The following is an 18,054-nucleotide window of genomic DNA, read 5'->3' on the forward strand; positions in this document are numbered from 1 at the left end:
TTTAATTAATATCAATAAATAAGTTGTAATAACTTACTCTTTTCGTCTAGCAGAACGTCGTTTTTCTTCATTTAATTCTTTTAAATCTTTTCCTTTTATTTTTTCTTCAAGCAATGGATCTGAGTTACGATCTATTGATAAATCTTTGTGGCCATCATCAGATTGTATCCCTAAATCATCTTCAATTTGTGTTTTGTAACAATCCATGCGCATACTAAAATCCTTATAACGTTGATCAACTTCAGCAACAGATTGTTTTATTGCTGTTGCGTGAGCGTGACCTTTTTCTACTAAATTATCTGCCAGTTGTATTAATAATTTCACTCGTTCTCTTGTTTCCTATAAGCATGTTAATAAATCAATTACTTTATGATATAAAAATTAAATATTATTAAATCATAAAGTGATATTAATACTATTTATTTATCTATATTTTTTTTTAAATATTTTATTTAAAAATTCACTGAGTAAACTACACAATCAATCGGTTATGATTTTTAATACATTTCGTAATACTTGGCAGCGTTGTACTATTAAAAAATTACCCCAATATCTGATGTCAGATGCTGACTTTAGAATACTTTAAATTGTGATGTAATAAATTTTAACAAATGAAACAATTTTTAAATAAATAATTAAAATAGCAGATAATAATAATAATAATAATAACAACAATAATACTTACTTTTGCTGCACCTTTAAATTCATTATGTTCATGAAGAAGCTGTTCATTTTCTAGACGATTTTTTCCAACATTTGTATGTGTAGCTAAGTATAATTCACCGGTTTCGCGAATCCATTCTAAAGCTTGTTTAGCACTACGTTCAAAAAGAACATACTGATGACAATGATCTAGACGTTTCTTACGTTGTGTCCAATGTTCTAATACTTTATTTTCTTTACTTAATAATTCTTCAAGAATATTTTTGACTTTATTTTCAGAACCACCACTGGTAGTTTTATAACTATAAAATTGCAAACTTCTATTTGTATACTTTAAAAATGTTTCCGCTGTTCGTCGCACAAGTGTACAAGCTTTAAGAAAAGCTTCTTTTTGTTCTTGATGTTTTCCAACAAGCGTTGGTACTTGACTACCTTTTTCTCCACCAAAACACCAATCTTCATCACGACGATATTCACGTTCCAAACTATCTAATACAGATCTTACTTGTTCAGCTGTTTTATAAAAATTAATGCTCGCAGTTACAAGTTTATGTCGTTCTTCAGCACAAGTAACAAGCTGTTGCCATCGTTTTGTTACATCTTCAGCAACTTCGCGAATACTTTTTGGATCATAATGATTAGCACCAACTAATGCATCTGCTCTATGTTTAACTTGAACTGCCGATGTATGTGTTTTTTCAATAGCTACTTGAAACTGTTCATGTTCTAAGCGTAATTGTTCTGCATCTGATAAATTTTCCGGAACTCTGAGTGATGCCAAAAGCATAGCTTCACCATTTCTTATCCAATTTGCGACATGCTGAGCATCACTTTGAAGTTGGACTAACTGAGCGGCTTGCTCCAACCGTACTCTCCTAATTTCTGCCAAGTCTTCAGCATCCATTTCTCGTTCGTTTAAAAATTCTAAAAGAACTTGAACTCGAGCAGTTGCAGTATGTTGACCATCAGCCATTATACACACTCCAGCTTGATCTAAAACTTGAGCCAGTTCTTGACCCTGCTGTAAAACTTGAAATGCTGTATTTTGCATATGAGCTACTCCATCATTGTGAACACGAAGTAATTGTTCAGGTGAACCTTCCCTGGGTGATCCCCGAAGCTCTTGAGCCCACATCTCAAGTTGTCCACTTGCCTCTAGTGCATCTCTCTCAAAGACGCGCAAACGTAAACAAAGTTCTAATCGTAGTTTCCGAGTGGCCCAAAGCTCTTCTAACTCTTGGCGGAGTAATGCGAGTCGGTCGAGAGCTGCTTCTACTGCACTTACTGACCCTGTTGTATCTGAAACTTCAGTTGAGTCTCGAAGTTCTTGCAAAAGAGCTTCACCCTGAGCTATTGTTGAAGTACAAGCTTCAAGACAAGATGCTCGGTGTTGTGCGCACTGATCCAAAAGTCTCTCTGCTGTTTCTAAATTTTCTGCAACTTCATCTTGTTGTAATTCTTGACGTAATTCATCTACCCATCCGCTTAACTAAAGTTAAGTTAAAAATAACAAAATTAATGATTATTTTTTTAAAGAATAACGAGGGTTAAATTTTTTATACTAACCTCTTTTTCGTGAGTATAAAATACAACAGCTAAATCTAATCGACGACGTCTTTGTTCTACTCTTGTTGCAAAACTACTTACGTGCCGTTCTAACTCTTGAGCTACGGCATATATTTCATCAGCTGCACATTCCCCAGTATGAGCAAGTTCTTCAGCAGCAGTAAGTAATTTTGTTGCATTAGTATAAGTATTCTGAATAAAAGAATCAATACATTTTAAAATTAAAATTTTTATAATAAAAACAGAGAGCATTAATAATATTAAAAAAAAAAAAAAAGGTAGATTTTTTTGTATTCACCTGAGCAACATTTTCAAAGTGTTCATGACTTTTTTGATATACTCTAGCTTTTTGTAAATTCCTTCCTACTCCAGTATTTTTTCTAATAAAAACTTCACCATGATTTGTTAACCAATCTAATACTTGTTTTACATCTTCTTGAAATAATCTACATAAAATTAATAAATGAAAAAAAAAAAAAAAAAAAAAAAAAAAAAAAAAAATATATATATATATATATATATATATATATATTATTTTTCAATAATCATTAAATATTATTATATACAAATGAAATAACTGAATGATACCTTAAAGCAAGCCGCTGATGTAATTTGACTTTACGAGCATGCCATCGAGCTTCTAAAGCTCTATGATGACCTAAAATTTGATGAATAACCGCAAGCACATGTGATGCACCCTCACTGTAATCCGCAGCTGGGTTCCCACTCATTCCACCACGATTGTCCATTCCATGACCATCTTGGCTCTAATCAAATTTAATTAATATAATTTATTTATTATACCACATTGTAATTTATTTAAAGTATAAAAGCTATAACTTGCAATAGTTCAATGATAATTAATAATTTTAATTTTAATAATTATTATTTATTTTTATAAAAATATTTTTATTTGATATATACATAGTTAATTATTAAATTTAATTTAATGTCAAATCATTGAACTATTGATTTTTTTTATGCATCATGCTATATTTAGTTTAGTCATGCAGTTCATATGTGCAATACATTAAATTAAAGTAATGATAAAAAAATTTAGAGAAATAAATATATAGTTTGTGAATAAAAGTAAAAGTGCATTGACAAAGCGAAAGAAATAAAATAAGAAAATAAATAACACACATGAATACACTAAGAGAGCAAGTCATAAACATACATGTTTTCTGTTGGAGTGGTCAATCCCTTGAGGCTGATTACAGACTTGAACAAGATGATCCAGTTGATAAAGAAGCTTCTTACTGGTACTGTGTACCTAAACAATATTACAAGCCAAAGCCAATTTTAAGAGAATGTTAAAATCTATTCGATGATTTAGCTACCTTCACCTTAGCAATAATTTTTACAACCACTATTAAATATATTATTTTTGTTTATTATTATGATTATTAATATAATTAAATTAAGAAAAAAAGAATGTCACTATATTACATTATGTAATTACGTCACCATTGTTTAAATTAGTAATATCCCTGAAAAGAATGAAATAATAACAATGAATGTTATTCTTCGCCCAGTCACCAAGCAATCATTTGGTATTGTCATTGGCTGTAAAAATAAATAAAATACTAAGTATAGCGTACATAATCGCTGTGAAAAATCTCATTGCTGATGACTCCAGTGGAACTTGAGCTGTGACAAACTTGTAGCATAGCACCCAGACCACTCAAAAGGGCCTGATACGCATTGTAAACCTGTTAAATATTTCTATTTTATTAGGATGAATAAAGAGAGTTAAACTTGTCAGGAAAACCAAATCTAGACTTTATTTCCTATTATTTTTGTAAAATTTATTATTAACTCTACTTGGATAAAAATATTTAAGAATAAAAAAAAAATAAAATAAAATACCTCAGTGTATGCTTGACACATGGCTTCATACAGTGTTTGATGTTGTCGTATATGAGATTCAAGGACTGCAATTTCGTTGGGTAGATTTGTCGACTCGCATGCTTGACTCCATCCTGTCACGCTGTCAACGTACTGTTCGGCCTTGTGATGAAAAACCACACTAAGACTAAGAACAGCAGTACGTTCATCAAGTCCAGCAGCAAATTCTTTCCAAGCACGATCTAAACGGCTAGCTACAGCCCTCACATGACCAGCGGCATAGTGCTGGGTTTCTAAAAGTCTTCCTGCCATTGTTAATATTTTGTTAATATTAACATAAACATTCATAGAACTCATTGTAAAATGTTTATGCTCTTCTTGAAGATTTTTTGCTAGCTGGTAAGATCGTCCAATCTCAACATAATTGGCAAGAAAAACTTCTCTATTGTGACAAATCCAGTCAAACATTTTTTCACAATCCTGTTCAAAAAGTCGAAGCTGAAAACACTGATCTAATTTTGTTTTCTTGATATGCCAAAGTTGAAGAAGATGCTGTTGTGCTGCGTGAACAGAATCTAAATGTTGAATGACTAAAGCAGCTAATGCACGACCATCAGGATCTGCGCCACCTGATGCACCTCCCTCAATACTACCTCCTTCACTTGAAGTTCCACTTATACCTTATTTGATTAAAAATATTAAATAATCCATTAAAATATATCTTATTATTGGACACACCAGAAAGTTTATACCAACGTACCATGATTAAAACGTTGTAGCAATCGTTGGCCTACAACTTCAACCTCTTCAACCGGCACTTTCATTATCTTCTTTCTCATCTCATTATGAAGATCAATACCGTGTTTAGCACCACCTACGTCATCAGCAAAATCGTTACGACTAAGATCCTCTTGAAGATCATCCAAACGATCAAGTAAATCAGCAGCTTGCCAAGTAAAATCTTCAACTGCTAAACGTGTGTCTATCCATTGAGCATGATCATATTGCAGGGATCCATCCAAGTCTGCGGTTAATTGAGATGGATCAATTACTTTTGTCAGTGCTTCCAAGCTTATCGTGTTTATCTGAAAACGATAAATAGATAAATAACATGACAGTTCAGGCGTACACTATATTCTTGTTGTTATTTCTGCTTTAATTATTTTTATATAGAAAAAAAAAAAAATAAAAAAATAAACAGTGTTTTTTTAAAAGAAAATGAAAAAATAAAAAAAATTTAATAATCGCGGTAGTTGTTATAGAAATCGATTATTTAGAAGGTCAAGTTTTTGTCACAATAATCTCCTCGTGACTGAATGCACACTCTATAACACGTGTGCATTGTGGAATATTTGGTCTTGGCATCAGTGCAACACAATGTGCAGCCTCGAATTTTGCTGGTTGGATGCATTCAATAAACGCTACTGCGACAATATCGTGTCCGAAGTAGGACAGAGAGTCTTGCCAACAATCCTGGTGCTATCACTATACACTAAATCTCTATTCAACTGAACATTACTATTGATTGTTCCATTTACCTCAAAGTTGTACTTTTTCTGTTTTGCCAACGAAGTACGTTGCTTTTGCCAAAAATTGTCTGGTTTTATGATAAATGCAACATGAACAGAACGATGAAAATGCTCATGTAGAACCTACAAAAAAAAAAGAAGTATTAAAAATTTTGTATTAATTTACTTTAATATTCTCTCTCGCTCTCCCTTTTCTTTTTTTTGAGGTAATTATATGAATACCTTTAAAATCGGTTTTACGGAGTCCCACGTGGCTCCTCGCATGTCAACAATCACAGTAAAACGAAGTCCTCGAGCTTCATCATTAGGAATGGCTAGAAGATACTGAAGCAGGCGACGATAATCTTCTGGCTTAGCACGTTCTCTTCTTGATGTTGTAGGAAATAATAAAACAGGACCACCACGACGATCACGTCCACCTGGTAATATTGCCAACCGCTCTTCTAGCAAAGGTAAAACTTCTGCTGCACGCGTTCCGTCCATTGTTAAAGCTTTTTTTTCTAATGAATTTTCTTTAAAAACAAAAATAACTTAGATAAAACAATTTCAAATACTTTAATTTTTTTTTAATTCTAAATATAAAAAAAAACTAACAGCTTAATAAAAAAACAACTATTAATAATATGGCAATAAATACAAATAATGCAAATCAGAAACTATATTTTTAATAAAGATTACTGCGGTCAGGGGTTTTTAGTAGTGTTATTGAGTTTAATTAAATGTACGAACAAATCTATCAAGAAAACGTAATAATACGTAGTATCATTGAAATCACTTATATGTTTTTTTTTTCTTTCTTTAATTATGAAGCATTAAAATTATTCAAACATTTAATATGAACATACTGATTCTTATAAATTAATGAAATACGTTATATATATAATATTTAAAAGAAAAAAAAAAAAAAAAAAAAAAAAAAAAAAAAAAAAAAAAAACATAAAATCGATTTTTTTCATTTTTTTCAACATAAACTTAATAACATAATGTTATCAAAAAATATGAAGCCTCAGAATAACAAAAAAAAAAAAAAAAAAACATTTTTATCGGACGTATACAACTTAAATAGCCGCAAATCAATCTCTGACCATGAAGAAAACAGAGCGTGTGCACGCGCCTGCAACCCTCGTTTTTTATAGATGTAAAAAACACACACAAAAGAAAAAAAAAGTATACAAATATTCTTGATGCTTACATTTTTGAAACAATACACACAATAATGTAACAGTCTTAAAAAATTAGATGACAATTTCACAAGTAAGATTATGATAAACAGGCGTTAGTGTTGCACTATATTGTCAAAATCACCCTTTTCCCCTTCTGTTAAAAAAAAAATTATTTGCGTGGGAGTAAAGAATGTTATTTTTACCTGCGTAAATCTGATTCTTAAAGTACTAATACATCGGTATTCTTTGGAGTGATGATGTAAAACACTCAGATGTGCAGAATAAATAACGTCACGGTTCATATTGTTCCATTGGCGGCGTAAAGTCATGCGAGCAACGCGAGGAGTATATCATCTTCTGCCATCTTCTCCGAGTTTTCAACTCCCACTGCCAACTATAAAACGATTGCCAGAGAGAAGACTGTGAGAGAGTTAAGTCCTATTAAAATTACCGTAGTATATTCAGTAATACCATCCGAGTAGGTTTTAGAACTATTTGAAATTACTGTGATGTCGCTAGTCGCTTATAGATGCCACTACCTGTTAATCAACGCGATTATTTTTATAAGTTCGAATCCCAGTGGAGGCCGAAAGAATTTTTCACACATAAAGTGTGAGATAGAGATGGACGATGTCAACAAAAAAAAATCGACATCGGACTATCGATTTTCAAAATTTTTCACCATCGAACCATCGATGTTCTGACAAAAACATCGGAACATTAATTGTAGACATTGATGTAGTAGAAAATGCGCGCGAAAACTCGAAAAAGTTATAATTACCACTAAATTTGACATAAGAAAAAAGAAATAATTTTAAATTATTACTAATTATAATGTATTAAGAATTACTAATCATAAAAATATATTATTAGGAAAGTTAAATAATTTATTTATCAATCAATAATTTACTATTAAGAACAAATTTTTTATTACATTCAATATTATCATATACTTTGTCTAGGTACTTACGCGGTTCATGTAAAATAATTATATCATTTTCAGCCATTCGAAATATTTATATTCATAAAAATATTTGAAATAATTCATAAATATTATCCCAGTGAATACATGACGTAGTTCATAGAAATGTCACGGCATCTTATGTAAATTTGATGTCAATGTGACGTTCTACATGACTTTTATATGATGTACAAACTTGACATCATATTATTGATGTAAGCTTGACTCTTGTCTGACGTCACAGTTATGATTTATGCATTACGTACGCTTGACATAAAATCTACATCACATTGTTATGTAGTAATAGTCATTGTTGTATATCATAATGACGGAATTTAAAAATCATACATTTATGTCAGTAGCAAAGTCACGGTTATACGTAATATGGATGTCACTCTTAAATCATCTTTCCATCAGTGGCAAGTCAGTATTTTGCGCAATGCTGATGTAATTTTTGAGTCATAGTGTTTTTATCATTTATTTATTAAAATAAAACAATCATAGAATGAATTTCCGAAAATGTGTAAAAATAACAACTAAATGTCGAACATTTTTGGGGCCAAAGTAATCGATAAACTCGATTGTAGATTTCAGAAGTTTTAGATTAAAACATTAGCGTGAGCATAAAAAATATCATTGAGGATGAAAAAGAAAATGTAACGGCAGTTTGAACTCTTTTGATATTAAGATTGTAAAGTGTAGTATTGCAATTTTTCAATCGATTGAATTTCATACAATTTTGTAAAATTATTGAATGTTTCGCAAAATTTTATGTAAGATTTTTTAAATTTCAGATCACAACAGAAAATTAAAAAATTTGAAGAAACTTAATAAAATTTTTTATAATTATCATAGAGGCCGACAAATATTGTTTTTATAAAATTTCATATATGTTCATGGAGTTTTTTTAAATTTTGTAAAAATCCATCGCGGAAACTTATGAACTCTGTCTTTACCGGCATTTCACTCTAAATACATCAATTAAGCACAAGATTTTAACTCTCGTGATGTGGACCACTGATCAACGTTCAGGATTATCAGCCGAGAGGAGCCGTGTTCGAACCCAGCAGACGCCCAGGATTTTTTTCATCATGTACTGCTACAGTGGAGTCTCTCTAACTTTGACTGAGACGAATCCAAAATTCCAGGAATTAAAATTGTAGAACTACCCCTTCTTTTTACTAGAAGATGTGGCTTAAAAATAGTAAGTCAGTCAAAACGATCCACGAGTTTTTAAATTTTAAAGGTTAGGTTTTTTCCAAAATTAATATGTCAATTTTATTGTTGTTAAACTTCTTAAATAGAAAATCAATTTTTCCAGTGAAACTCATTTTCCATCACGTAATAAGTTTTTTTTTTATTGATTTTCACAATATTAAAGCTTATTAAACTTAAATGTTTATTTACGTACACAAATTTAGGGTTAAAATACTCAGTTTATTCGCAACGCCTATACGCAGAACCGCTCTTTACCTTTGCGCATGTACGCAGTTGAGTGATAGTGAGAGAACACTTCCCCTGCTGTCGGAGGAAAAATTAAGGGAAGTTAAAGTTACAAAACGAAAAAGTTATAGAGACTCTACTGTACTGGGTAATTTATAGGTTTTCAATAATCGAAAACTTTTAAAATCCTTTAAATAAAAATACATTGAAACTTGAAGTTAGTCAATAGTCGAAATTTGCCAAAGAATTGGACACAATTCCTTATTGGTTGAAATTAAGGGTCGTGCGTAGCGCGCTATTTAAATTTCTAGTAGAAATTTATTTCGATGTCGATGGTTCATTATATTACCTCGAACATTGATGTTTTGACTTTAAAAAAAATCGACCAAAAAAATCGATGTTTTCCAAAAAAAACATCGATGTATATCGCCCGTCTCTAGTCTGAGAGGTCTTTCGGACCTGAGATTCGTCTCGATGTTGACATTTGAATTTGATCGGTTTTGAGTAAATTTGAATTGGTGTAAAAATTGAATTTGACTAATCTTTCTAAAGAGTAATGAGGTGCAAGTATCAAAAATCTAAATATAAGAGAGAATTAAAGATAAAAATCTATTCTTCCTTCGAGAATTAGTGTGATTATCTGAATGCATTATAATACGTATATATTTAGCTAAAGTTCGGTCTTCTGTGTATAGTCTCTATAGAAATGTCGATATTTAGAAAATTCTGAAAAAAGAAATGTGTCAATAAATTTTGGTTTTTCAATTGTAAAAAGTAGAAAGATTTGAAAGAGTATACAAAATAATAATAAGAGTATACGAAATATAAAAAAAAAATAAGTTGATAAGAATAAAAAAAAAAATCTACAACAAAAAATGAAAATAATTATAAAAACCGTCATTATATTTTTTAATTTGTAAAACAACTTTTCAATAATATAATAGATTCATAATAAAAAGATATGTAAATATAGAAATGTCAATAAAAAAAAATTTTGTATCAAATTTTTGTATATATTAATACATAAACTCAAGCACTAAGTTATTCGTTTTTTTTTTTATAATTTTTGAAAGCTAAATATTTTATTTAAACTTTGAAAACGATTGATGTTTTTTTTTATTCTTTTAAAGTAAGTAATTATTTTGTACACAAAAGAAAAAGTAATTATCAGGGTATAACTTCAAATTTTTTTCTTATTGAACTTCGAACTTATTTAGTTGCATATAAATGTATATATCATTACCACCATTATGATTAACTTTCAATCGGATTTGATCGGAGTTTTTAATCAGTGATAATAAAATAACTTATACATTACAGAGCTTTCCTATTGTATTTAAACTTACATATATTACATTTATTTTAAAATAAAGGTATTTCAATGACTCCGGAAATCAAAATAAATAATTAAGTATCCACAAGTGTCCAAAAATGATTCTTTATCCTGATTAAGAAAAATGATTTGCTTCATGTTAAGTGTATATCTATATATTAGTCAATTCGAATTGTTATTAATCATTTCAAATTGTTTGAAATTATTCCAAATCATTTTTCTTAATCAGGGTACTCTCATCTACAAATTATAACATAATTTCTTTTTATGATAAAAAAATGATTTAACATGAAATATTCAAAATAAATACTTTATTCTTGAAGTAAAAATTTTTTATTTAATCTAACAAAATATTGAATACAAATTAATTATAATTATAGAAGAGATGTAATGTGCTTTAAATCATGTGAACATTTATTTCAATATTTTATTATAAACTTATTTCAAACAAAAACACTTTTCAGATTTTAAATTTTTACAAAAAGGACATTATAAACAAAAAATATAATACATAATTACTTTTCTAAACATAGATATTATAGTAAAATACTTTCTTTAAATTATAATTTATAGTAGTTAGATTGTGCCAAGTATTTCTAAATCGTCATTACTCAAATAAAAAAATATTTGTCTGATGAATGTATTTGGAAATTTATCTATGAAAATATCTAAAATAAAATTTTCAACTCTTTCTAATAATTTTTTTCTATGTAATCCTTTTTTGAAACGATTAACTAATATAAAAGCATATTGGGGAAAAAGAAAGCTGAGTTTCATTGGATCGGAAAGTTCGGATCTAATTTTTTTATTTTTCGCATACAGTGCTAATTGATGAATATTTTTAATGAAAATGTTATAAAACAGTACATTAGTTCCACTAATTTTTTCTGTTTTCATTTTTTCTATTTCATTTTTACAAATATTTCTGAAGTTATTTAAAGAATTATCATTTACTATCTCTTGTAAATTATATGCATTTACATGAATATTAGCAATTACTAATTTAACTACATGTTGTTTCATGATTACATGGATTTCATCATTAGTATTTTCGTTTAATAGTTTCAAAGGGGATTTGCCATTTGCATCTTGAATATTAATATCTGCATCATTATTTAATAGCAGCTTAACTGCTTCTGTTTGATTCCAAGAAATAGCATTATATATAGCCGTTTGACCTTTTGTTAATTTATTATCAGAAACAGCATTTACATTAGCTCCATATTTCAACAAGTAATCTACAATGTTTGAATTTTCATACATACAAGCTATGTGAAGTGCTGTATTATCATTTTTTGTTTTAAAATTGACGTTTGCACCCTTACTCAAAAGCAATTTTACTATTACTTCATTTTCCGTATGTACGGCATACTGCAAAGGTGAAGAAAATTCTTCATGTTCTTTTTCTCCATCAATAGCTGATAAATCTATGTTTGCACCATAATCAAGGAGATGATGGATGATTTTTATTTTTATGTTTTCCGTAAAAATAGCAGCATGAAGAGCAGTCATAGCAAATTTAGAATGGCATTGAATTAATTTATTCGGATCAGCTCCTTTACTTAAGATAAATTCAACTAATTTATCATTATTTTCCTCAACTGCAGCCATTAATAATGAATAACATAAGTTATTATATACTCCACAATAATTAATATCTACTCCTTTTCTTAAAAGATCTTCAACCATCATATGGTCAATTTTATTCAAATCTAGAGTGAGTTTATCCATCTTTTCATTAAATTACTGAAATAAATATATATATACATTAGCGTGTCCCAAAAAAAAAAAAACAAATGTTTTTCTTTTCTCGTCTTAAGACGCGTTTTCATTTGTTTCTCTATTCGCACTCAACTGGATAAACGGTACTATCTTTGTTGCACTTGTACAGTAAATGGGAACTTTGTCCAAGCTTTTCTCGTAAACAAATGGAAGTTATCAAAAAATTGAAGTGCACTTTGCTAGTTCATAGAGTAAAGCATTGGGTCTATGTCTTTATTTTATGTTTAGAGCTTTTATTGCATAGAAAAGCTTGGACAAAATTATCTGATAACCGTTCTTAACCTCTAATGGGCTTAAAAGTTACTTTATAATATAAAAAAAATCCTTAGCCAATTTCAGTCAGATATCTTTAAAATTGAGCTATCACAAAGGGGGGTCCTCTTTCCCATTTAAAATACACGCGAAAATTTTTCATTTTACTTTTTCGTTTTTAAAATCATGAATTTTTTTTTTTTTTTCAATTCTGCCTAGTTTAATTTCGTAGGAAATTAAATTCTCTACGAAAAAGTTCTGATGCATTATGTACGTCAAACGAACTAGGAAAAAGTTACGGGGCTTCAAAGATCAACAAAAATTTAGTTTCCTTAGTGTTCAATTTTTTTTATTATTTTCTATTTTTATTCTATCAAAAAATTGTTTTTTCAAATTTTGACAATCATGTTCTTGTAGGATATTTAATTTCCTACTAAAAGTATCTGATATCATATATACGTCAAATAAATGAGATCAAAGATACAGGGCTTTATTAAATGTCAAGGAAATTGAAGTTTAAAAAAAAATGTCAACGAAAAGTGTACTTCATTTTTCGTTGACATTTAAAGCCCTGTAATTTTTTTCTCATTCATTTGACGCATATATGATATCAGATACTTTTTGTAGGGAATTAAATTTTGTCCAAGAATACGCTTGCCAAAATTTGAAAAAAAAAATTATTTTGATAGAATAAAAATGAACAACAATAAAAAATTATTTATAACACTGAGAATACTAAATCTTTGTCGATTTTCGAAGTCCTGTAACTTTTTCCCAGTTTGTTTGACGTACATAATGCATTAGCACTTTTTTGTAGAGAATTTAATTTCCTATGAAATAATACTAGGCAGAATTTAAAAAAAAATTTTTCTCTTAGTCTTAACAACGAAAAACTAAAATGAAAAATTTTCACGTGTATTTTAAACGGAAACGGGACCCCTCTTTGTGATAGCTCAATTTTAAAGAAATCTGGCTGAAAATTAGTGAGAATTTTTTTTACAATATAAAGTAACTTTTGAGCCCATAGGACGTTAAAAAAAAATATCTGTTTTTTTTGGGTCACCCTACATACATGTTTTTATATTGTAGTATTATAGTTAATTATAAAAAAACAATTAAGACATTTTTTTTAGTGGCAATTTGTGCGGTTTGGAAATTAATGAAGAATATACATAATAGAGGCAACAAAATAATGTATAATAATTGCAATGCTTATAATAGACAAATTGACTCCATATAACTGTAAAATAGAAAAGATTCAGCAAGGAGTGGAACCTTAAGTCCCTGATTTTAAAAAATCATTCAAAACAACTCAATTTTAATACTATATAAAATATATAGATATACATTCATCATTGAGTAAATCATTTTCTTCAATCCGGGGTACTTGTTTTAAAATGAGTGTGATTGTAGCAGTCATCAGACAAATTTAAAATTATTAATAAATAGAGTAAATAATTAGTAAAATAAAATTTCTAAAAAACGCCCATTTGAGAAAAATTTTGAAATTAATAAGTGCATTTTTTATAAATATTATTTTTTTAATTATTTACTCTATTTATTTATAATTTTAAATACTAATAATTTTGATAAAGTGATTCATACACCATACGTGAGAATTTGACAGATTTCTCTATCGTATTTAAAGATACTTTAATTACAATTAAACAAAGTTAGATTTTGAATAATAGAAAAATTAGTTTCAATGAGTACTGTGCAAAATTAATTATTAATTTGATTTTTCTTGGTTTTTGTTTGCATTTTTTATTTGGCAATAAAAAATTACTGTCAAAAAATTTTGAGGAACATGATTCATTTATTATTTTTCTTAATCATATTTAATAATAAATATAAATTGTTATATTTTTTCCCAAATTAAAACAGATAATGTCTTACTTATTATTATCGTGAGCAATTGGTGCAGCGAGAAAAGAGAACCAGCTTCAAATTTTTTGGTTTTCCTTTTTTCAGGCTATAATAAAACGAGTAAAATTTTTATGGTGTTTGTGTTTATAATAGTAGTGATTTGCGCCGAAACTGTTGACACAAGGCTACTTCAGTGCGGCCAGATCGTGGGATATTTTTACCCCCTCCTGGCATTACACTCCATGCTATTTCACCACGAGAAGGGGTAAAAATATCCTACGATCTGGCAGCACTGGGCTAACTAATAGTAACTTTTTATTTAATTTTTTGTAATTAAACAAATTTAGGACAAACAATCATTAATGACGAAATTCAAGGACAAACGACGGACAAACGATTTATAATAATCAAATTCCAAAAAAGTGTCAAAAAAAATTTGAAAGGGGCCAACTTCAAGGAGCCCTTTCCTTCACCACATAGTTGTACGGTATCTTTATCAGTTGGCATTATTGTTGTGTCTCGCACCTAGTCATATGACTTAATAATACTGCATCCAACTCTGAAATTCTTATCATAACTTCTTGTCAATATATTATTAAAATATATTTAGTTTTTTCAAACTATCATTATCATATAGAAGTCTGAAATCCAACAATTTTTTACTTTTCATACGATTTGTACAAAGTAGTCTTTAGGATAAAGTTTTTACAACCGAAAGAGGTAAAGCAGGTGTAGTTTGTAATTTCTTTTTAGATGTCGCTGTGCCAAATCCCGCCTAATTTGAATTTGTTAGAATTTCTCAAACAGACAACATAGTCATTTGCTAACTTTATCATGAATTTAAGTTAACTTTAATTGCAAAATAAAAAGCAAATTATTAACAGTGTTAAATTAAAGTTATTTATATTTCTATGTAATATCTTTCGTTGCTAAATATTTTTTCGACTAACTTAATAGGCATATGTAAGATTAATTGCTTATTAATTGATCGATTATTTGTAGAAGATGACTTTTTTCAATCTTTAAAATAAATGAAATGCTAGCTTCGATAATATTTTCTCATGAAATTAAATATGAAATTCTTTTTTTAAAATTCATCTCTCAACACATTTTTTAATTAATTAAAAAATATTCTTTTATATTAATTTATAAAATTATTGTTAAATAAAAACCTTGACAATGAAATTACAAACTAATGCTTACTCAGGCTTGAAGAAGCGCTTTAGTATTGATACTATAAATGTGGGTAAAAACATGATTGATATTAAACGAGGCTGCTATAAAATTTATCGAAATTTTCAGTGATCGTTAACCGTAATTTTAATAAAGACTCAATATTTCTTCGTAATTTATTATCCACAAAATTATTTAGATAGTTTATTTATAAAATTAAAATATCTTAAATTAAGTTAATCCAATTAGTGACACCAGCTTAAAAATTGTTATTTACTGGTTCAATTATCCTGTACGTAAGTAACTTTTTTTTATTAGGTATAATAAAAATCCAAAAAAGTAAACGTTAATATGGTAATCTGTTTAGTATTTTAGTGTTGGATGAGTGATTTTTAAACTATAAAAATATTTTATGATAAATATTATTATTATTTTAAAACGAGAGTAACCGTGTATCAGTAAGCATGTGTCGCCGCCAATATACTTGACGAAGTACCACCGAGTCAGTGTCAGACGAGAGCAAGATGGCCGTAAAGTGGTGACGGGTAGTGGAATGTCTGGCTGTAAAATTAGTGATTTTCCCGAATTGTGGATGGCCTAGCAATGGCCGAATTTAACATCGACATCGGTAAACTTCCTGAGGATGTGCGGGAAAAGCTTGCCGAGTTAGAACTTGAACTTTCTGAAGGTAAACTAAGTTTTTATTATAATTTAAATTCCCCTTGAGAAGGTAACCCTTCTGACTCACCCTATTTGAATCTCTGTAGACGTAGAGGCACTCTCGTTGATAATCGATAATTTTATTCCTTTTATTTTTGTACGGTCCCAATGAGTTTATTAAAACGGTTAGGATGTCATAAAGCAAGAATGAATTTTTATTTAAGAAATTATAATTAGTAGGACAAATGAAGTGACCAATTGATAAACATAAATGCCTCGCGACGACGACAAACAATTTGTTCATTCGACCGCACCTCCTAGTTTAAATTTAATTAAAATTAAATCAAAATTATTATTTTCTTAAATTATTACATTTTTAACTAAAAGTATTACATTATAATTATCGTTAATGTATTTCTTTTTTTGATTTATTTCTAAATGGTATTCAATCAATTTATATTTATTGCTAAGAATAAATAATGTAGTTGAGTATATATTATACTACTTAAACATAAGCAATGCTTAAATAACATCATGTTTATTAACTCAGTTTCATCTCTGTTGACACATCTCTCGAGTTTTCAGTGTTATTCGGAAAATATTCATCCAGACAATTAAACTCATTTACATTTGCGTTCGAATAACATCATGAATAAGACACGATCATAACCGGTTTCTTTCATAAAAATGACAATTTTTGCTCATCTTACTTTACCCGTTTATTTTATTTCCTGTCCATATGGAAATCAAAATTTTTTTTTTTTTTATATTTTATTTATGTATGCATTTATTTATTTTTCTTTAATATTAAACTAACAAGTTATTAAGCCTTTTATATTTTTCAACAAGTTATACTTAATGACACAAGTCAGTCAGGGTTACGATGTTAACACTACTCTGTGAGAATTAACGTTGCGGCCCGTCCTGGCCCATCATATCGTTATGTTACGGTATGTATCCACGTGTAATATTACCACGCAAATATAAGACTATTGTTCAGGTGTAATGCACAAGAAGAAGAAATAAACAATTGAAAAAAAAAAGTTAAGAATTTTTTATTCAACTTTCGCTATTAGGGGAGCATTGGGTCATCCCGGTCAGCAGGTCGTCCCGGTCACCCGAATTTGACGGAAAAGTCCATCATATAATAGATTTTAAATTTAATTAAATTTTATACTCTCATTCAATTAAAAGTAATCAATGAGCCCTAACGTTAAAAATGAATTACTTATTAATAATATTTAATAAATATAAAATTGATCGACATTTGATCTAAAAATGAAGGACATTCTTATACACTGAGAGAAAAATTTATTTGAGCCAAATAACTAGATTTATTTGAATGAACAAAATCATTTATTCCAGTCAAATATATATGCGTTTATAGTTAACAAATTTTTATTGAAAAAAAATTTCAAATGAAGATTTATTAACTATAAACAAATCACTATTTCATTCAAATGAACCTTATATTTGTCTCAAATAGATACGAATTGGGTCCATTCAAACATAGGATTTATTTGCCTGAAACAGATCTCATTTAGCACAAATAAATTGTTCTCTCAGTGTAAGGTTTTTTTTATATATTTTACAAGAAAAAAAGAGTTAATAATTGGTATGTAAATAATCTACAAACACCTCTTAATTCATTTTAATTTTTATATAAGTATAATTATCAATCCTTTTTTTTTAAATTCAGTTTATTTTCTCAAAACTTAGTTGGTGTCGTACCGGTCAAAGTTATGGGGTCATAACGGTCAATTCATTCACTTTTTTTTCGACTGACAATTCGTGTGTTTGTTTAGTAAAAATATT

General features: G+C 28.8%; 3 protein-coding genes across 12 annotated transcripts in view; 1 reads left to right on the forward strand and 2 right to left on the reverse strand.

The window, feature by feature from the left end:
- Positions 1–7,164, reverse strand: part of LOC103577688 (triple functional domain protein) — a 28,765-nt gene extending 21,601 nt beyond the window's left edge. For 3 of the 5 annotated variants that reach the window (XM_008558451.2, XM_053738615.1, XM_053738614.1), the window contains exons 1-12: positions 6,973–7,164; positions 5,829–6,118; positions 5,616–5,729; positions 4,838–5,162; positions 4,099–4,757; positions 3,831–3,941; positions 3,407–3,502; positions 2,818–2,996; positions 2,528–2,675; positions 2,230–2,421; positions 686–2,152; positions 38–339 (exon numbers count right to left, since the gene is read on the reverse strand). In XM_008558451.2, the coding sequence (XP_008556673.1) occupies positions 38–339; positions 686–2,152; positions 2,230–2,421; positions 2,528–2,675; positions 2,818–2,996; positions 3,407–3,502; positions 3,831–3,941; positions 4,099–4,757; positions 4,838–5,162; positions 5,616–5,729; positions 5,829–6,089 (3,854 nt within the window). In that variant the 5' untranslated portion in view covers positions 6,090–6,118; positions 6,973–7,164. The remainder of the gene's footprint in view (positions 1–37; positions 340–685; positions 2,153–2,229; positions 2,422–2,527; positions 2,676–2,817; positions 2,997–3,406; positions 3,503–3,830; positions 3,942–4,098; positions 4,758–4,837; positions 5,163–5,615; positions 5,730–5,828; positions 6,119–6,972) is intronic. The other 2 variants (XM_053738613.1, XM_053738612.1) reach the window with 2 other exon arrangements.
- Positions 7,165–10,929: 3,765 nt separating this feature from the next.
- LOC103577687 (putative ankyrin repeat protein RF_0381) lies at positions 10,930–14,610 on the reverse strand. Its single transcript, XM_014440334.2, has 2 exons — positions 14,437–14,610; positions 10,930–12,252 (listed from the first exon to the last, which is right to left on the reverse strand). Exon 2 carries the CDS (start codon positions 12,235–12,237, stop codon positions 11,083–11,085), a length of 1,155 nt encoding a protein of 384 aa, XP_014295820.1. The 5' UTR covers positions 12,238–12,252; positions 14,437–14,610; the 3' UTR covers positions 10,930–11,082.
- Positions 14,611–16,090: 1,480 nt separating this feature from the next.
- LOC103577686 (disco-interacting protein 2) overlaps positions 16,091–18,054 on the forward strand; it is a 37,217-nt gene continuing 35,253 nt past the window's right edge. For 5 of the 6 annotated variants that reach the window (XM_014440390.2, XM_053737871.1, XM_014440391.2 and 2 more), the window contains exon 1: positions 16,091–16,267. In XM_014440390.2, the coding sequence (XP_014295876.1) occupies positions 16,183–16,267 (85 nt within the window). In that variant the 5' untranslated portion in view covers positions 16,091–16,182. The remainder of the gene's footprint in view (positions 16,268–18,054) is intronic. The other variant, XM_014440392.2, reaches the window with a different exon arrangement.

The sequence above is a fragment of the Microplitis demolitor genome, chromosome 4 (genome assembly GCF_026212275.2).
Source record: "Microplitis demolitor isolate Queensland-Clemson2020A chromosome 4, iyMicDemo2.1a, whole genome shotgun sequence".
In the NCBI taxonomy this organism is placed as follows: domain Eukaryota; kingdom Metazoa; phylum Arthropoda; class Insecta; order Hymenoptera; family Braconidae; genus Microplitis; species Microplitis demolitor.